Source organism: Tachyglossus aculeatus, chromosome 1, assembly GCF_015852505.1.
Source record: "Tachyglossus aculeatus isolate mTacAcu1 chromosome 1, mTacAcu1.pri, whole genome shotgun sequence".
Taxonomy (NCBI): domain Eukaryota; kingdom Metazoa; phylum Chordata; class Mammalia; order Monotremata; family Tachyglossidae; genus Tachyglossus; species Tachyglossus aculeatus.
In genome coordinates, this window is record NC_052066.1 from 139,283,062 (window position 1) to 139,305,014 (window position 21,953).

The 21,953-nt window shown below is 42.4% G+C and overlaps 1 protein-coding gene across 1 annotated transcript in view; it reads right to left on the reverse strand.

Moving 5' to 3' along the window:
- The window catches only part of HNRNPLL (heterogeneous nuclear ribonucleoprotein L like), a 48,412-nt gene that overhangs the window by 11,988 nt on the left and 14,471 nt on the right, over positions 1-21,953 (reverse strand). The window contains exons 2-6 of the mRNA XM_038750655.1: positions 15,615-15,733; positions 10,441-10,678; positions 5,376-5,461; positions 3,418-3,514; positions 3,262-3,334 (exon numbers count right to left, since the gene is read on the reverse strand). Coding sequence (XP_038606583.1) covers positions 3,262-3,334; positions 3,418-3,514; positions 5,376-5,461; positions 10,441-10,678; positions 15,615-15,733 — 613 coding nt within the window. The remainder of the gene's footprint in view (positions 1-3,261; positions 3,335-3,417; positions 3,515-5,375; positions 5,462-10,440; positions 10,679-15,614; positions 15,734-21,953) is intronic.

Here is a 21,953-nt window from a genome sequence, read left to right on the forward strand (position 1 = left end):
CACAGAGTATTATATATGTACATATACATAGTTACAAGCACCTACTGATTTATGAGAGTGCTGAAAGAACTGCACAGTAATAGCCCATAGTGTGTCACAGGTTAGGATTTCACCGCAAGCAAAAAGCCAATGTCTCCATTCTCAGGAAAGGGCAGTCCTTTGAGTGCCCCCCTGCTTAAATATACCTACGTAAAGCTAACCAAGGGGTCAACATTATTGGATGAGAGCTGTACCAACCCTCAAAGAATCGTTCGGAATGATACGCCAAATTCCCGAAAGCTAGATTTGGTTGTTACAAAGGAAAAACAGTGGCCAGGTTTTTCAGGAATGGCATTTACCGTATTTGGTTGGTAAAAAAAAGGTACATAAATCTTTGTTAGGCAGTAGTTTCAAAAGGCAGGACAGTCAATTTAATTCTGTACAACTTGAAAAGTGTCCCCTCCTAGACCTGGCTCTAATTTTGGCCCTAGTAAATTTGAACAGCCAGGCTTTCCACTTCTCCTAGACTATTTCTTAAGCAAAAACGTGAGAGAGGAGATGAGAGAAACAGTACACTTTCCTACTAGGTGTCTGGTATAACCTACTAAGGGAGAAAAGGTGATCAAATCTACTTCAGGGATGGGGGGGGGAGAGAGAGGAGGCGGCTTCTTTTCACGTGCACAAAACAATCCAGCCGCATTTACAGACCGTTCTAACAATCCTAATTAAAAGCGCTTTGTAACTCCTCGCTTCCGGAAGGCTGAAGTATCATACTTTAAAAAGAGATCATTATTAGAGGGTCTTAAGTGGCAGGAACTCAACAGTTCTAGTAACTGCTCTTCAAAATCAGCTCTGGCTGTGGGTTCCTAGACTCAAAGGTGTAGTTGGAGTAAGAGTGATTTGTACTCCAGCCAGCTGAGAGTCAGCCCTCTCACCAGTAAGGAGTTTTCCTCCTGCGGAAGAGCGGACTACTATTCTTTTCCATTCTCACTGAAGAGAAAGTTGCAAGATTTAAGCCTCTACTTCCTACTGGATGAAACAATGTTATGTGTGATAAGTCTAATGAGACTTTACCAAGACTGCATCTTAGAGGTTCCTTCAGAAGCAAAATGGAAGGGACCCAGAAAAGTCAGGTTACTATTCTCATCTACAAAAAGAATCTCAAGTTGGACGTTAGAGATCTAGCACTGAGTTCCAACTCTGACAAGCATCGCTTTTAAACAAATCACTCCTTTCATATAAAAAAAAATCTGCAGTCTCAAAAGCAAATGATTTTTGAGAAGCAGTATGGGCTTGGGGGGAAGTAGGTGGGGGGGGTGGCAGGAGACCCAGATCCTAATCCTAGTTCTGCCACTTGCCTGCCATGCGATCTTGAGCAAGACACAACTTCTCTGGGCCTCAGTTTCCTCATCTGTAAAGTGGAGTTAAAATACCTATTCTTCCCTCCTTCTTTGACTGCTTGCCCCACGTGGTACGGGGCTGTGTCTGCTCTAGCCCTTACTAGAGTGCTTGACACATTACCACACAATTATTACCCTCACCACTGATAGTCAATTAATTCCCTGAAAATTGCTAGGAGAAAAAAATTTAGCTGCCCATTTGTCCCACTCAATTTAAGTGGCTGAGACTGTCTTTTTCAATTTGAGTCGGTTGTACCGTGCCTCTGGCTACCAGATTTCCACTGAGAAGAGCAAATGCACGGCCCAATCGAAGCTATAAAATTCAACCTGTTTGGGGACCGTGCATAAGCAAACTAAGTATTTTTAAAAATTAAATGGTTCAAACAATTAAAACACTTCGTTAAATTAACCGATAGGCTAATTTGCTTTACAATGGATATTTTAGGGTCCCTAATGCCATCGGGATTTCTTGGATGCCATAGTAAAACCTGTATAAAGCTTCAGGGTTGCCCTGGATTAAGCGAATTTTTCAAATTGTACTTCAATTGCTGGTAACAAAGACTAGCCAATACTGAAGTCCCCTTGTTAGCCTTTTACAACTTTGAAATTCCAGAATTATATTGCGATTCGTTGTACAACAATTTTAATGAAGCAAACTGATGAAATCCCGCACTTCTATAAAATAGCTGATAGCTTAATACGCATCTCAAGTGAAAGCCCTTGTTTTCATATTTATCAACACAATCTACCTTCACTACACAGGTTGCTTCCACCTCAGTTAAGGGTCTATTTTCCGAGTTACACAGGTTACTAAAACATGGAGCGACATGTACTATGAAATTACAAAAAGTGACAACTTTTTATCAACAGCCACTTGACAGAAATCAGTCTACACAGCACTTTGCCTTTTTACAGATGCATTTGCGTTACTATTGCCAAGCAAACCCCCCATTGAATGGTCACAGTTACGAACGTTCCCGATAAAATTAACTGAAGTGCATCGCATGTACACTTCTCGTGCCTTCTGCCTTTTAATATACCCAGGTGGACTGGTCCGGCAGCATCTGACCTCAAAGGCTGCATACAAATGAATCCCAATCATTTGATGCCAAACAAACAGCTTTACTCTAAACTGCAAAGACCTCATTACAGCAGAGTGCAGATTTACAACAGTACAGAAAAAGTCTAGAGTTGTACGCTCTTTAATAAAATATGTCTCAAGTACTACAACTGTTAACCTTAAGGGAAACCCGACCAATACACACGTACAGCTTGAATTCATGGGCACAGTCTATCATGGTGTTCATCCCATGCAAATCGGAAGTACTGTGAGGGTCCTCCTCTTAACACTTGTGGTGGTGGTGCATGCAGTATGCAGTCAAGATGAATTGCAAGTCTGAGGTTGGTTTTTTTTTTTTTGGTTTTTTTTTTTTCAGAGGGCTTTTTTTTTGCTGATGTCGACTGTTGTGCATGATGAAGTGTAGAGTCAGCCTGCCGGAGTCCTCTATCCTTCTTAATGCCTTGTCCAGCTTGGGGAAAAAAAAAAGTCCTTTCCATAGAGAAGCAGTGTGCGAGTTTGTAGTTTGTAAGCAATATTCTGAATCGGTTTCCTCTCCTCCAAAGAGTGAGAGCTGCTTGGAGAAATGCAAGTCCTTGAACTGCGGGCGTGCTTGCAAGTGTGTGCTCCTTGCTGAACTAAATAGCTCAGTACACACCAGTAGGGGGAATCTAAGGTTCAGGCATATCTTTTTTTCCGGGCTTGGGACAACCACAAAGCCTTCACCACCAACGGTTTACTTGCATTTAACTACTTCATTGACACAGAAACCTATCTGTACAGAAGTTGGGTTAGCGCGCACGGCTGGAATGCAACAACACCTACCTCGTCTGCCCAAGTACGGTTTAGTGTAGTCCCAACTGTCATTGTCATTCCGAATGACATTGAGGCGAGTCGGCTGTTGAGATGCAAAGAATGGTAAGTTCACAGAATACATATTCCTCCGCGGCAATCATAGAGCAAGAAAGGGAAAGTGTTTACCCGTGCATATTCAATTTTTAGTGTGCAACATCCAGCATATATATCTGCTCCATTGAGTGCTGCCTTAGCTTTCTGGGCACAAAGAACTGATTCGAACGTAAATTATGTTAAGGAAATGGCTATAAAGACTCCTTGCTTCTTGACCCATTTCCCACTCCCCACGAAAAGCGCCGTAACTTCCCAAAGTAATCTTTGCAGATACAGGGAGTGTTTAAACAAAGTCTCCTACCTTCGTACTGGATTACAAAACATCCGGGGTCCCAGGTCACATCCAGTATTAATCAATATACCAAAAAATAGAAAAGTCCCCTCTTCCCATAATCTCTGCATTTTAGGAGATCCTGCTGGTAGGGGTTTAAAATTTTTATTCAAATAAACCCTAAATGTATTCCCCCACCACTAACCCTATCAGGTTTTTTGTTGTGTTTGGTTTTTTAAAAGTTTGGGTTTTTTTTCAAACCCTCAATAAATGTTAAAATGTTAAAAAAACTGACCTTGAACTTTAAAAGTTACTCAATTCATTTCAATTCTGCCAGAGTCATCATAGAAAACACGCTAAATCTGCTCATAGTCAATTGTCATTACTTTGCTTTCATTACGTACTTTGGAACAGAATAACTGGAAAGTTTGGTCAGTTTTACATGGATTAAATGTTTTCTTCTAGGGACTTCCCTGTGGGCAGGGAATGTGTTTGTTATACTATTATTTTTACTCTCCCAAGGGCTTAGTTTAGGGCCCTGCCCACAGTAAACGCTCAGTAAATACAACTGATTGACTGATTGCAAAGGTTCCTTGGGCAATCAGAATCCACGGCAGTTTCTGCTTATTGCTTGTGTGCATTTCATCATTTTCCTCACTCCAACAGACAGCCTTGACCTCTAAACCAAAGTTTGGATATTGTTAAATTTCAGAATAAGCTTGGAAAGGGTTAGATATCCAACATTACGCAACACTGCTCAGTACGTGAAGTTATGCTGACCATTTGATTAGCCACCTGCAAATGTTAGAAAGGAGCAGTACTACTGGAGAAACACTTGCTGTACAAATTTTGTAATGTCAGAAACACAAAGCCCCAAATTTTGGAAAATTATAAAGCTTTAAACCTGATTTTTACCTGAATTTTTTAAAAAATAATGGCTATACACCTAAAAACCCTACTAGAACAATAACAATGTACACAGAGAAAAAACACAGGGAGGATTTTGGACTCTGCATTAATTTTTAACCCCACATTTTACAAGGGGGATCCACATGACTTGAAGATGATAGAATTCTGAAACCAGCTTTCTTGAGTTCACTTCCCTCTTTGGGATTTCTGCACTTGATTCCATTTTAACTCCAAATGAAGACTTGGGAATGATTACCTTTCAGGCTTCACAAATGAAAAAGAATAATTTGTACTTACTAACTTTTAAAAAACAAAATCAACATAAGTTCTGGGCACTTACAAGAAAACCCAGTAGGGCTCAAAAATGAAGGTAAAGTAAGTCCTAATTCTGGAGGTTTAAGCATCATAAGTCCTCCAGTGCATTCACTTTAATTTGGATGAAGTTATTTTCTTGGAATTATAACAGAATTTTGTTTAATTTGAAATAATGGAAACACAGAAATCTACAGATGAGATGAGATCTGTGGTAGAAATGGTCTTTCACTTCCAAGGGTCTAAGTAAAGTTCTACACACAGGACGCATTCAAATGTTGTTCAAGATGAAGAGGCACCTTTAGGATAAAGTCACCTTTAACGCTAAAATTCTACCTACGTTAAAGATCAAAAAAATTAGAAATCTGTCTTTCAACTACTTTGAACATCTTTTGGTTAATGAACAGCCCTTTTGAGTTCTGGGTGAAATTGCTCCACTTTCTTAAAGGATGAACTGCAAACAAGAAATATCTCGCATCATGAAAAACCCCCTCAATTTACATATTTCCAGTTAAACATCAAGAAAAATAAAGGATATTCAACCATAGCTTGTATTCCATTTCTCTTGAATATAACAATTCGCTGTACTTTCCCAACAGGGTTGCACACGGTATATAGAACATCCTGTAGAAAAAAGAGGCATTTTACCACAAGATAGAAAGTTTGAATTGAACATTCTGATTATCTAGGCAAGTCTGAGATCATTTTTTCCATAGGAAAAACAGCTTTAATTTTAAGCATTTAAATCAAGGTAAGCTTTTTCTGATAGCTTAAATTATCAGTCAACTAAAATCAAACCAATTGTTTAAAATTTATATGAAAATTATAAAACATTAGAAACGATACATTAATCTAAGCAAAAACCCTATTCTGAGTCTGAAGTACAAAAATACTTTTCATGCCATTTCAAAATTTATTTTTTAAAATTCCTGTGAAGATGAACGGATGACTACCTCGGAATCTGAAAAAAGTTTAAAGGTGTCCCTTAATTAACGCACACGAGTGTGTGCAGAGATTTTACTGGAAGGATGCTGATCAGTTGTCCCCACGTCTTAAGAGAAAACTGGTTTACGTTAAAAGCAGAGGAGAGTTGACCAAATCCTCTCAATCTTATCTTCACAACACCTCCAGAAACCACCTCTTCCTCTCCATCCAAACTGCTACCATGCTGGTCTAAGCTCTTGTCATCTTCCACCTCTATGCACATCTCCCCACTCCTCATTCACCTTCAGTTTTTAGCCATCCATCAATCACCACACCAAACAGAAACTCTTCACAATCAGCTTTAAGGCACTCAACCTCCCCACTAGCCACCCTGGCTCCTCTCCCACTACAACGTAGCTCACACACTTCACCCCTCCAACACTCCCCTTGTCTCCCCATCCACCCTGACTGGAATTTCCACGGCACTCACCCTCATTCATCCTCATCCTCAGGGGCTTCCCCAACCTACAGTTTATTTTATGCCAATCCCCCACATTAGATGGTATGCTCCTTGAGAGCAGGGATCCTATCTTCTTAATTCTATTCTACTCCCCCAAGGGCAACAAAGGACTGATATAGAACTGAAATAGGTTACCAAGAAATTCCCATGCCCTTGGGACCTATGGGTCTGTGTGATTTTGTCATTCTCCTACCTTAAGGAGAGACTGTGGAGCATGCCGCCACCACAAAACTTTGGGAAGCCTCTGGCTCCGTTGTGACTGGATTCGGAGCCACATGGGGCTTGAAATTCTGCTCCTCTACCACAATACCATATTTCTGTTTTTGTCTCTGTATTGTCGGTGTTTTGTTTCGCCTCCCCTTACGTGTGTCACCAGTCCCCTCTCCCTATTTCCGTATCGTGAACCTCCCCAACTCAACCGAGGGCCAAAGACCACACAATTCCCATCTGTGTAGTCCTTCCCCACTGCTCAGTACAGAGCTTTTGCAAACGGTAAGCGCTCAATGCTGCTGCTGCTGCTACTACTACTACTACGACGACGACAACTTTAGGCTAAAAGATGTCTGGAGGTGTCTTGAAGTTCCTAGATTTCATGGACCTATATTGTTATTTAATATTGAACAAGGAGAGGGGAGCTCCAACAATAAGTTAATGCCCTCTAAACTAAAATAATTCAGAGGGAATTTTGATGTCCTGACAAATTTTTACTCTGGATTGGTTTTTAAACCTAACCTACTTGTCAGAAGCTGCAGGGTTGCAGGAAATGCCTAATCCTTGAGTGGGCCACAAGAGGAAGGTCTTCAGACACAATTTCGGAATTAGAAATGAGATATGGGCTAAGTGGAAAGGATTTTCTGTAATTTTATCCAGAAGTATAATGAGGCAAGGGGCTGCCTAGGTCTCAGTTTTGACCCTGCACTGGGCTAGAGGGAACCTTCTCAATCACAACCTAAGTCAAAAATAAAATCTTGACATCCCCAAGCTCTCTTGAGGTCACAGACTACAGAAAGCAAGGAGGTAAGACTAAAAATTGCAGAGGTGGATGTTATTGAGCACTGGCAGAGGGAAAAGAAAAGGAAAGGAAGCAGTCTAATGGAAAGAGCGCGGGCCTGGGAGCGAGAGGACCTGGGTTCTAATCCTGACTCTGCCAAACACTTGCTGTGAAATCTTGGGCAAGTCACTTAACTTCTCTTTGCCTCAGTTCTCCTGTTCTCCCTCCTACTTAGACTGTGCTCCCCATATGCGACACGGACTGTGTTCAATTTAATTAACTTCTACCTGTCCCGGTGCTTAGAACAGTGTTTGACGCATAGTAAGTACTTAAATACCATAAAAATAGCTTTATGTGCACTAGGCGACTGTTTACAATTTCACTGGGTTTTGAGAATGCCAGCTTTTTCTGGGTAAGATCCACGTCTTCTGAATTACATCGTATTACTATTTTCGGTAGGTCACGAGTTCAGTATCTTGTGAATTTGGCACAGTACAATTTTGAATCACTTAATCTTAAGAGTTTCGTTTGTGTGTGTGTGTGTTTTCAAATTTAGACATACAGTACATTGAGTAATGAGAATTAGATATAGTTTGCTAGATGCTCCCAAGTTCAAAGTAGTTAAGACTCCTACCCAGGGAACTAGGGGCCAGGGGAGAGGAAAGGTGACCCAGGGGAGCGGGACTCACAGTCCAGTTTCCCCCATGAATAACCTCCGAGGCTGCTAGACTGCATTGTATGCAGGGAAAACAGTATATCCGCTGCAACTTCCTGACACCTCATATATGACTGAAGACTGCTAAAGCTTTAATCTCTCTTGTGGGAGGAGAAGGGCCCATCCACCACCCAGAGTAACAGTTGAAGCGGCAGGTTGCTCAGGCATTAACTCTAGTGGGAGGAGTGTCACAGCCATGTCAGAAAGTGGTATGAGCACCACGTCCCTTACTCAAGTTGAATGGCTGCTGAAGCCGCTTCGGAGGGCATCCCCAGAGGGCCCCTCTGTTGCTCTGTTCCAACTGGGAGGCAATGTCACTTCTTTATTCCATACTGTCCAAAAATACAGTGCACCTTACTAAAAGGGCACTCATTCTATTTCTATTACTACTACTGCTAAGTCAAAGGAAGCTTCTCTTGAGCCTGGGTGATGCAGTGGCATTCATTTGCATTGTCGATGGCCTTGCCTTGGTGCCCCAGATGGCAAGAGAGATGGCTGGGTCTGAGCCATGTCTTGTCCCTCTGTTGGCTTCAATCTTTTATCCCCTGGTGCGTGACCGGGCTCCAGCTTCCCATATGCCACTCTCCCGGGGCCTCACTGGGGCTGCCAACGGGCTGCTCCCTGACGCCAAGACCCCACTGATGTTTCTGTTGCTCGGGCTGGCCCTCCTCACCAGTCCTCTCACTGCCGTCTGGCCATTTTGGACCTTCCCGGCTCCCTCCCTCTCTCCCCTGTAGAGTGGCCCCATAGTGGCGACTTGGAGATGGAAGAAACTGGTTCACCTGGAGGCTTTCACTGATATCGGTAGAGGAGGCTCACTGCCTCCTCCTGAGAGCAAGGGAATAATAATAATGGCATTTACTAAGCACTTACTAGGTGCAAAGCCCTATTCTAAGCGCTGAAGGGGATGTCAACCAGCTGCACACAACTGCAGTTCCTGGGGGAGCCAAAGGTTCGGGAGCAGTTACAGTGGCCAGAGTTATAATAATGATGGTATTTATTAAGCGCTATGTGCAAAGCACTGTTCTAAGCGCTGGGGTGGAAACAAGATGATTAGGTTGTCCCACATGGGGCTCACAGTCTTCATCCCCATCTGACAGATGAGGTAACTGAGGCACAGAGAAGTGAAGTGACTTGCCCAAAGTCATACAGCTGACAAATTGGTGGAGCCGGGATTTGAACCCATGACCTCTGACTCCAAAGCCCGTGCTCTTTCCACTGAGCCACGCTGCTGAGTTCCTCAGGGAGGGGCTGGCTGAGAGGCTGGAGATGGAAGCACGTTGGTGATGGCTATTTTGGAGATGACAGAGCAGTGAAAGGGAAGACAGCGGGGTAAAACCAAGCCAGTTCTTCCCTAGTTGGTCAACTGTATTTATTGAGCACTTGCTGTGTACAATATATACAATATTGGGGAGAGTACAATATAATAATAAACAGACATATCCCCTGCCCTTGGGGCAAGTTCCTGGGACATCAGGAACATTCTCCTGCCCTACTCCTGCTAGCTGCGAGGGCCTGGGGCTTGAGAACGAGATTAGTAGCTTAGGAGAAAAGACACAAGGGGCAAGAGGAGAAGGGGTGAGGAAGACTATCTGAACAGGGGAGAGTGAGGATGGAGCCATGCAGGGGCAGAAGAGGTGGGGGGGAAAACCAATTCTGCCCCAATCAGCCGTCATTGGACGTAACTCCGCAGATAGGGTTTACACGTTTCGGGGAGTGTCAACGGTTGGCGTATGATGCGTCTCCAAATTTCCACAATGTGAGATGGACATAACCCAGAAAATGCCTGAACTTTGGTTTTTGTAACTTGGCAGTATTTAATACAGTAAAACTATGGATAGGCAAGGGTGTAAAGCTTTCTAATAGAAAACGGAACAAAAATTTGCCAGTCACGGCGGTCCCTTCGAGCCATCTACCCCGAACTCATTAATTCCCACTAAATCAATGACGACTAAAACACACTTTTCTTGAAAAGCCTCATGCTACGGGAACACGATCAGATGACTGAATTTATTGAGCACCTACTACATGCAGAGCACAGCACTAAGCACTTGGGAGAGTACAACTCAACAGAATTGGTAGACATGTCCCCTGACCTCAAGGAACTTACATGAAATATAAGAGAACTCCCTGTATTTAAAAATGCACCACTACCCACCAAATTTTTCCTTGCACACATAATCCTATTTGTTCACCCAACATTTTTGAAATAGGCTGACCATAAAGCATTAACAAAATTTTCCAAATATGTGTATGCATGTATACACACACACACCTGATTTTAAAGAGCTCTGCCCTAAGCCACTTGGCTCACAGCAAACGAAAACTGAACACAGTTAAAAATTCACATTTTAATTTGTAATTTTCAAATATCTAAATAGCAATAAAACTGGACGATAATCTAGAATAGAATCAACTTTGGTTTAGCTTTATAATACTGCAGTTATACATACCACGGTAATTGGATAGAGAGGATTCTGAATGGACAGCAGAAGAACTTTGTTGCCGCCAGACGGATCATCAGTATTTCCCGGTCTTGTAATCCTTTTGCTTGTAGAATAGTTGAAAAACGCCTGCTGACCAGCGATATAGACCGGCTCATCCGCAGCAAAGGTCACACATTCTTTGGCACTATCTATGTTTTCAAATTCCACTAGAGCCTGGCGTTTAAATGGCATCATCATTACATAGCTAAAAGAAAACATCATTTTTCACAAATGATTATTTGTTCCTAGTCACAAGAGAAATTTTTAAAAGTTTCTTTTGAGCAAAATATTTGATCAATCCACTTTTTTTATGGTATTTAAGCACTTACTTTATGTCAAATGCTGTTCTAAGCACTGGGATAACAAGTTAATCAAGTGGAACAGCTCCTGTCCCACATGGAGTTCACAGTTTTAAGTATAAGAAGGGAGAGGAGGCACTGAATCCCCACTTTAGGGAGGAGGAATCTCAGGCAGAGAGTAGGCAACTGTCAGAGTCAGGATTAAAACCCTAGCTTTTTCCACTAAAAAAGTTATGTTACTTCCCAGAACGTTTAATTAACCCTAGGTAATCAACACTAGTCAATGAAGTAGATAATAATCCCATCCCTGCCCCGAAACATTTACATTTAGTTGTGTTTCAGAAAGTTGGCAATATATTTCACAGCCTGTCTGTAATACACAAAACTATTATCCTCCCTTCTTTTCTGTTCAAAATCATCAATCGTATTTATTGAGAGCTTACTGTGTGCAGAGCACTGTACTAAGTGCTTAAAATCCCTTTAAAGTCCCCAATCAATGGTATTTTTTGAGCACTTTGTATGCAGAGCACCCTACAAAGCACTTGGAAGAGTACAACAGAATTAGCAGACTTGTTCCCTGCCTATGAGTTTACAGTCTAGAGCTAAAATCCGCAAGTCATTGACTCAAGTATGCTTCGCATGACCAAATAGCAGTAATAGTAGTAATGATAATACTAACATGTTCAAAACAAAACTTGAAATTCGGACTCTCAATGAAGCTGAGGCCCAGAAAATTTCAAGCATTAGCACACTTTACAGAATAATGTTTCCCACCTGGAGTTCCACAGCATATTTGGTGAATCCTGGCACTAACTAGAACTGCCGGAGAAATACTGCTAGCACAGTACACGATTGTGACATTTGTTAAGCACTTTTTATGTGCCAAACACTGTACTAAGCACTTGGGAAGATACAAGATAACCTGATCAGACATGGTTCCTGTCCCACAGGCAACTCGCAGTCTTCGTAGGAGAGAATAGGTATCGAAGCCCAAGTTACGTGCCTGCTCTGTGACCTAGGCAGATCGAGTAGCAGACATGAGATTAGAACCCAGGTCCTCTGACTCCCAACCCCATGCTCAATCAACCAGGGCACACTGATTCTCAAAAGCTCAGTGGCTTTTATGCAGATCAAACCCACGACCTTGGCATTATTACGGTAAACGAACTTTTTCCAATATACAAAAAAAGGAGACTTACCGCTCAAGGGATATAAGCAGCAGTTTTAAAGAAAACCTATGTACAGTTTTAGTAAAAAGAATTTTCTAAAAAGGCAATTTGAAGCATACTGCCTGATAGACTATGTGAGTGAACGCTCAAAGCAGGGTAATGCTAGGGCAAAATGCAGCTGCCAAACGACTTCTTCGGCCCCCCTGAGATGGCTTAATGGACAGTTTCTTAGGGAGAACTTCTTGGCTTTATGGACAACAGAATCAAGAGTCAGTTCGGGGTCCTCACCAAAAGCTCACCAGTAAAACTGGCTAAGTGACCATTATAGGCAAGAGCTATCATCTATTTGCTTTGGGGAACTAAGGAAGGAGAATTTAAAGAAAATAAAATGCTGTGGATGCTATAGAACTCTCTTGAACAAAAACAGTTTGAGAAATATTGCTACAGACTGGAAAAAATAAAAGTTAACCTTGAATCAAAAGCTGTAACAAGCTCTTCATTCATGCTCATAAACCGTTCAAGTTCAATGATAACTATGGTATTCATTCAGTGCTAACAAAACCCAAGCACTGCTAAGTACTGTGGTAGACAATTAAATCAGATGCCTTTCTATCTCACAATCTAAAAATGACTTATTTCCATCCCTTTGTCTTTGGTGTATCTAAACACTGGATTTTACAAAAAAAATTATTGAAATTCAGTTCAATGCAGGGAGGTAGGGGGTAATTAATTAAATTCAGCAAATGCTTTGGTATTTGAAATAGGTTTCTCTTTCTGATGGGTCAGAAACCCAAGAGGAACCTATTTCTGGGCCAAAAATGAAGTCAAGGGAAATTACCTGAACCTTCCTTCTCCTATCTATATCCCAGGATTCAAGATTGGGTATTTTTTTAAAAAATCTCTCCACAACTGGAATTGCTGTTGAGAAGATATTTGGTTCCATTCCTCACCCCCAAATTTCCCCACCAATTTTCACCCACTTTTGTGGCAGTAATCACTGTCAAAAAATTGGAAATAATACCAATACAAAGAAATAAGTCAAAAGGCCCTACCACAATCTGGCACCGACGATCGGACCCATTTATCCAACACCAACTCAGAGCTTGGTTACCCTCTGACACAGGGTTTTGGTAGTGAGGTTTGAGTTGTGGAATTTCCACTCAACTGCCCTTAATTTTCATTTTCCAAGGTGGCCTTGGATTTTATAAAACCAAGTCTTCAAGAATAGAAGAAATAATCCAGTTCTATCCCCCGTTACCATTTGGAGAAGTCCTCAAGAAATCGGCCCAGTTCACCTACGGGATAGCCCGTTCATTTTTTCTTAAGTTATGACTTTGTGGCTCAAATGCTCTCTCTCGCAGTTTCACTCATCCAAACAAAGAGAAGTTGAATGGCTACAGAGCCCTACCCAATCTTGAAAAAATTTTTTTTCAGCCTATTCTTTGACTCTGGCCTCCATCTCAGAGTCCATGGAAAGCCCAGATATAAAATGAACCTTGAGCTGCAGTTCAGCTGGCCAGGTTCAAAGAGGAGAAAGCCCCAGGCTGATCCTACTCTAGGGGAATCCGAGAAACTAGGCTGGTTAAGGATCTGAGCAGTGCATCAGGTTGATTCTAAAGCCCCATCCCAGAGAGCCATCAATCCCATCTTCCCAAGTTAGCTACTCAACTATACCAGATTTCAACTATCTCTAAAACCCGAGATGACGGAGCCCTAAGTTGTGTTTTCCAAGAGTGCTCCTGTCCTCAGGATTTGCTCTCCTTCCAGGAGGCCAAAGGGATGGCAAAGCACAATCACCCAGGTTATCAATCTGGCCACTAGCTACCAACAGAGACGTTAACTTCTAATATTCCCATACTCCTACAACTAATCCTATCCTCAATTCCCTTTAACCACCAGCCCATTTTGCAGCCTGCCTTCCGATCAGCAGCTAACTATACATACAGGAGCAGCATGGCATAGTGGATAGAGCCCAGGCCTGGGAGTGAGAAAGCCATGGTTCTAACCTCAGCTCCGCCACATGTCTGCTTTGTGGCCTTGGGCAGGGCACTTCACTTCTCTGGGCCTCAGTTACCTCATCTGTAAAATGGGGATTGAAACTGAGAACCCTGTGCAGGACAGGGACGGTGTCCAACCCAATTTCCCTGTATACGACCCAGCACTTAGTACAGTGCCTTGCACATAGTAAGCACATAAATAACACAATTATTATTATTATTACTATTATAATATCTCCCACCAAGCTGAAAGATGCCTCCTGGACACTCAGATGCCCCAGAACTTTTCCTCATCCTGAAATTCTTCCCTGTAGTCACCCTGCTTCAGGCTGGTCTCTACTGTTCAGATACTGAGCCCCTCGCCCCAAGGACAGGGACAATGTCTCATTCCCACCTGTGCATTCTCTCCCAGCGCTTAGTACAGCGCTTTGCACATGGTAAGTGCATAATACGATTACTCCTACTTAAATCATTTCATTAAAAAGTGTAAATATATATAACTATATGTAAATAACATGAATATATACTTTTAATTATGTATATTTCCAGGCACACATTTCCTACTTTTAACCAATCTAACGTCATCCTCCAATCAATCATATTATTGAGTGTTTACTATGTTCACTGTTCTAAAAGCTTGGGAGAGTCCACTACAACTGAGTTTGCAATAGAAAAGACGCTGACACAATCTAGAAGATTAAAGAGATGTGTCTGGAGAAGCAGGAGCACTGGCCTCAGGACATGCTTTTAAATTATCGTTAGAAACTGCATAACCTTGAGCAAATCATTTAACTTCTCTGTGCCTCAGTTTCCTCATCTGTAAATACGCTCTCCTTCTTTCTAAGACTGTAAGCCCTATGTGGGACAGGGACCATGTCTGATCTGATCATCATGTATTTACCCCAGCATTTAGCACATACTAAGTGCTTAACAAGTATCACTGTAATCATTATTACTATTATCGAGCTATGAGAGTCTAGGATTTCACCTGGAAGACCCTAGCTTCCCCAACACACACAGGAATTGTCACTGGAGTTGCAGCAGCTAGAGCAGATAATGTGAGATATCTCCTATTGTTGCTATCTCCACCCATTATTCAGGTCTTTACTGAGCGCTTACTGTGTAAGGAGCACTATACCAAGCGCTTGGGTGAGTACAATACAAAAAAAAGCGAAGGCATAGACAATCCCTGACCACAAGAAGCTTACAGAGTAGCGGGGGAGACAGACATTAAAATAAATTGCAATCGGATAGATACTTAAGTGCTGTGGGGGCTAGGGAAGGGTGACTATCAAAGCACAACAAATCTCCAGAGCTTGTGCCTCCAGGACTGAAGAGCTTGCAGCTTCCCGGCAGGGACACCAACTCTATAAGGAACCAGTGACTAAAAAAGCTATTTCTTTTCACCCATTCCGACTGTTCCTGCTTCCTCCTTGCTGAGCTTCCCAGAGTTCTTGCCTGCTTTGAGATCCCAGGAAGAAGCGGCTTGGCCGGAACGCCTCCGATCCTTTGTTTGAAAGGCTCGCAGGATTTGAACACCTTAGTTGAAAAGTCTCCTCTCGGGGTAAAAGCTAAAGTCATACGTAAACGTCCAACCTGCTGTGCTGACCAGTGAACTTTTCACTCTGGTTGTTATATTTTCATCCAAATCTTCATTATTTGACTACTGTACCTACCATATCGTTCCAAATTTTTCAAGAGCCTCCACAAGGTCAGCTTCCACAACTGATTCGCAGAGTCCTCGGACGTGGACGACTGGAGAAACGGAAACTTTGTGATGACTTCCACCAGACTCCTAACAAGAGAAAATGATTTTCAGTTACTGTGGGGTTTTAGTTTTCAGACTCATGTAAATTTCAATTATGCAAAAAGCCCTGCTGGAGCACATTTTTTTTTAAATACACTAATGTTGAGTCAGACTCCAACTTAACCAAATTCCACCTCCCAAAAAGAGAAGAAATCAGTAAATTTGTCTGAATTTAACTTCGCTTCCAAGGAACCAAGTGGATTAGGACTATTTCAGTTGGTGTCGGGAATCTAGAAAAATTTCTGCAGATACCCCAACTAGTCACATCATTTATTTCATACGTCTTTTGCTTTCTTTCAAATCACAAGCCAGAAAAAATTATACATCAGTCAATGGTATTAAGTGCTTGCTGGGTTCAGAGCACTGTACTACGCACTTGGGAGAGAATAACGGATTTGGTGAGCATGTTCCCTGCCCACAACGAGCTTACAGACTAAAGGAATCGGCTCTCCCTCTTACCTAACCTCCCTCCTCTCCCAGTCAATGGTATTTACTCATTCATTCATTCAATCGTATTTACTGAGCGCTTACTTTGCGCAGAGCACTGTACTAAGCGCTTGGGAAGTACAAGTTGGCAACATATAGAGACGGTCCCTACCCAACAGTGGGCTCACAGTCTAGAAGGGGGAGACAGACAACAAAACATATTAACAAAATAAAATAGAATAAATATGTACAAATAAAATAAAAATGGAGTAATAAATACGTATAAACATATATACATATATACAGGTGCTGTGGGGAGGGGAAGGAGGTAAGGCGGGGGGATGGGGAGGTGGAGGAGGGGGAAAGGAAGGAGGGGGCTCAGTCTGGGAAGGCCTTCTGGAGGAGGTGAGCTCTCAGTAGGTCCTTGAAGGGCCCTGAGAACTTACTGAGCACTGTACTAAGCACTTGGTTGTATTTTCCCCCACTACAACCAAGTCTGAACAATTTGCTCCTCTAGAAAGGACCCAATCATAATTATCAAATCCTACTAGCTCAATTAATCTAGTGTAGTTATGGAGTGATTCCTGGTGTGCCAAGCACTGTACTTATAAGTAAGCCCTGGGAAGAAGACCAATAAAATTAAAGACCCGATCCCTATGCTCAAGGAACTTACAATCTAATGAAGGAGATGCTACAATAAATTACAGTAGGAAAAAGACTATTTAGACACGTATGTATGTTTTAGCTATATTGAGTTAACTCAGCTGTGTGGAATCAGACTGGCTCCTTATCCAGACCGAAGGAGATCTGGATTTGGGGGGGCCCTTACCTCTGCAGAGATCCTTCACATAGCCCTCCAGGATGGGTGGTCCTAGATGACTGGGTAGGATATGGGAACTGTAGTGCCTCTGGCTCACACATTCTCTTTCACTGGCTCTTCCTCTGCCCCTCCCTAACTGTGGCTGTTTCTGAAGCCTTTGCTTTGGGTATACACTGTCCATCTCGCTTTACACCAACTCATCGGCCCCACCATCATCCTCCCTAACCCAGAAGCACACCACCTTGATAACATTCGACTCTCTGTTCTCTATTAACTCACCCATTTATTTTGCTGGTTCTTGTTCCACATTATTTCTGGATCCTCTCCACCCGAATAGCATCAATCTGGTCCAGGTGCTCATCAAAACCCGACCAGACTACTAAAGCAGCCTCTTTCCACTCCAGGACACCAGGATCACTGCTCCAATGTGTTGTTTTGAACACATCTTCCCACTTCTGAAAAATCTTTATATGCTCTATTGCCTTGTGCTTCAGACTAGATATTCCTGAGCTCTGGCTTTAAGGCACACCAACTCTTCTCACTCATTTTTCTCAAGCCCTTTTTCTCACTGACCCTCACTTTACCCTCTCCAACTTCTGACCATTTGCTCAAACCTCTCCTGCTGCCTGAAACTCCAAAACATGGCGCTTCCCTTCAAAGCTCTTCTGAAATCCCACTGGATTTCTTCCCCCTCTAGACTGTAAGCTTGCTGTGGGCAGGGAATATGTCTACCAACTCTCTCATACTGTATTCTCCCAAGTACTTAGTACAGTGATTTGCCCACAGTGAACACTCAATAAATACGACTGATTGATTCTCCACAACGTTCAAATAGTTATTCAGAGGTCAGCTTGCTTATTATGTCTAGTCCAGTTATCAAGGACTCCTAGTCTGCTTTCTACCCTCTAAATGTGGGAGTTTCTCAAGGCTCAGTTCCGGTGCCCCTTCTTTTTTCAAAAATCAAGGTGCCCCTTGGCTTCAAAAATCAGCTCTATTCAGATGATTCCCAAATCTACATCTACAGCCCTGATCTCCCTCCTTCTCTGAAGTCGCACATTTCCTTTTGCCTTCAGGAGATCTTGACTTGGATTCTCAGCCTTAAACTTCATATGTCCAAAACAGAACTCTTCATCTTCCTACTCAAATCCTGTCCTCCCATCACTGTAGACAGCACCACTCTCCTCCCCGTTTTAAAAGCCCATAACCTTGGCGTTATCCTTGACATCTCTCTCACCTAACCCACAGTCAACCTTTCACCAAAGCCTGTTGAATGTACCTTCACGACACTGCTAAAATCTGCCCTTTCCTCTCCAAATTGTCACTATGCTGATTCAAGGACTGATCTTATCACGCCTAAACTACTACCAACAGCCTCCTGTCTCTCCCCACTCCAGTCTATACTTCACTCTGCTGCCAGATCACTTTTCTGGGGGGAAAAAAAATTCAGTTCATGTTTCTCTACTCCTCAAGAACCTCCGGTGGTTGCCCATCCACCTCCGCATCAAACAAAAACTTCTCACCATCGACTTTAAAGGACTCAATCACCCTACCCCTCCTACCTCACCACTCTCCTTCTACAACCCAAACCACATACTTCACTCCTCTGCCAACCTACTCACTGTACCTCCATCTTCTCTATCTCTCCATCAACCTCTCACCCACTCCCGCCCTCCCTCCTCAAATCTGACAATCACTCTCCCCACCTTCACAGCCTCATTCAATCAATGGTATTTACTGAGTCCTTACTGTATGTGGAGCACTGTACTAAGTTATTTGTGAGAGTACAATAAGACAGTTTGTAGATCCGCTCCCTGCCCTCAGGGAGTTTTCAGTCTAGAGAATTACTGAATTCTATACTCTGTTAAAATTCATTCATTCAATCGCATTTATTGAGCGCTTACTGTGTGCAGAGCACTGTACTAAGCACTTGGGAAGTGCAAGTTGGCAACATATAGATGGTCCCTACCCAACAACGAGCTCACAGTCTATATCCTTGAAGAGGCCTTCCTTAACTAAGTCCTTATTTCTCCTACTCTGTCGCTCTTATGGGTGACCCCTGAACTTGGATTTGTACCCTTTAAATCCTTGATATTCCCCCCTACCCTCAGCCCCACAGTACTTATGTGTACGTAACTGTAATTTATTTTAATGTCCGTCTCCCCCTCTAGATTATAAACTCCTTGTGGGCAAAACAGACATCTACCAACTCTATTACGTTGTACTCTCCCAAGCCCTCAGTACGGTCTTCTGCTCACAGTAAGTGCTAAACAGATACCACTGATTTTTTATGGTATTTGTTAAGCACTTTTTTAATCGTATTTGTTAAGTGCTTACTTTGTTCCAAGCACTGTTCTAAGCACTGGGGTTGATACAAGCTAATTAGGTTGGACACAGTCCATGTCCCACGTGGGGCTCAGACTTAATCCCTATGAACTGAGGCACAGAGAAGTGAAGTGACTTGCCCAAGGTCACACAGCAGACAAGTGGCAGAACTGGGATTAGAACCCAGGTCCTTCTGACTCCTGGGCCTGTGCTCTATCCACTAGACCACACTGCTTCTACTTACTTATTATGCTTAGCACTTACTATGCGCTAGGCACTGTACCAAGCACCGGGGTAGATACGAGGTAACTGGGTTAGAAACTGTCCCCTGACCCACTTGGGGCTCACAGTCTTAATCCCCTTTTCACAAATGAGGGAACTGAGGCCCAGAGAAGTTCAGTGACTTGCCCAAGGTCACACAGCAGCTAAGTGGCAGATATGGGATTAGAACCCAGGTCCTCTGACGCCCGGCCTATGTTCTTTCCACTAGGCTAAGCTGCTTCTCCACTGATTGTTTATGATCCTTGCTCAAAAGTGTCAAGTCTTTTGGATTTGGATTGGCAAATTATGGAGAGGAGCTGCTCAATCAATCAATTCATATTTATTGAGCATGTACAGTGTGCAGAGCACTGCACTAAACGCTTGGAAGAGTACAACACAACAATGTAACAGACACATTCCCTGCCCACAAAAAGGCTGCTCCTATTCAATTCTCACAATAGGTTCTGTTCCAAATGCGTTTTAAAAGGGGGTACTAATCAAAAGTTCTACCCCACCAAGGCTGCCTTTCTACAAGTATATTTTGAGAGTAACACCAAGATCAGGGAGAGAATAACAATATTCTACGTTTCTGACCTAACTCCCTAAACAAATGAGCAACTAATCTAAGCTTAGATTTCTCTCTCCCCTGCACTTGCACAAAGTTTCTCTCCTCGGATTTTGTTCTTCTAAAATGTTGCTTCCCTACAGATAACCTCATTCGAGAGAATTAGCAAACTGGCTTCTCTTTGTTATTATCTTCTGTGACCATTCCTTTGGACAGCATTGTTCTGAGGACAGTTTTAATAATTATTTCCTTTTAAGAAAGATCAGGGAACTAATATTTCACTTGGACAGGACTGCCAAGTTAAAGTCCTTTATATAACATTACTCCAGAATCAAGAAGACAATTCATTTACGAAAGCTGCCTAAAAGTAACTGATTCAGAATGGAAAAGTAAAATTCTAAGGGAAATTGTTCTGTTCATGCAGCAACTTGTACAATAGTTGTTCCTTTTTCCACAATATAAATGATCTTAAACTTTAACACCCCCATATACTCCCAAACCTCTGTTCTGCTTTCTCTTTCTCTGCCAAACAGCAGCATCCTACCCTTGAGAAAGGCTTCCTCTACACACATAGGTGTCACGCACTGCAAACCTCTATCTCTGCCCCTGGAGGGTTAGCATAATAATAATAATAATAACAATAGTATTATTAAGCACTTACTAGGTGCCAAGCACTATTCTAAGCACTGAGATAGAGATAAGGTAATCAGGTCGTCCCACCCCCACCCCCATTTTACAGTCAATCAATCAATCAATCGTATTTATTGAGCGCTTACTATGTGCAGAGCACTGTACTAAGCGCTTGGGAAGTACAAATTGGCATCACATAGAGACAGTCCCTACCCGATAGTGGGCTCACAGTCTAAAAGGAGGAGACAGAGAACAGAACCAAACATACCAACAAAATAAAATAAGTAGGATAGAAATGTACAAGTAAAATAAATAAATAAATAAATAAACAGAGTAATAAATATGTACAACCATATATACATATATACAGGTGCTGTGGGGAGGGGAAGGCAGTAAGGCGGGGGGATGGAGAGGGGGACGAGGGGGAGAGGAAAGAAGGGGCTCAATCTGGGAAGGCCTCCTGGAGGAGGTGAGCTCTCAGCAGGGCCTTGAAGGGAGGAAGAGACGAGGTAACTGAGGCACAGAGAAGTACTTACTCAAAGTCACACAGTCGATAAGTGGCGGAGCCTAAGATCAGAAAACCCGCTCTAATTCCTTAAACTTCTATTCTAAAAAATGACCCTTGAGTTTAGAAGTTTAAAATGGTCCAATATCCCAACTGAAGTTTCAAAACAGTAAGGGATTTTAAAAGGACCCACACACCCATCATCTCTCTTCTCATCACTCATCATCTCATCTCTCAAAGACAGGGATCATTAGAAAGTTCGAATGCCCTGAACCCAATAGGACACGCTTTAATAAAAACAACAGTTTTCAACACTTAAAAAGGAAGTGCTCTGCACCATTTTTAAGAGGGACTAGATACAGCCAAGTGGCTGCAGAACCCGTTTTTTTTTTTTTTAGTTTCAGCTAAGCAGCTTCTGCAGGCTCATCTCCGCTCATTTAAATGTAAAGGTATTTCCTGTACCATTCTAAGAAAGATCTCCCTACCTAAATGCATATTAGTAAAAAGTTCATTAGAACAAATGAGAGATTCTGCCTGGGAACATTCCTAACTGTGAGTGCAATGAACTACTCATACTCACAATGTGAGTACCTACTCTTTTGTATTGTGCTCTCCCAGGAGCGTACAGGGCTCTGAACACAGTAAGCACTCAAATACCACTGATTAATTGATAGACTGT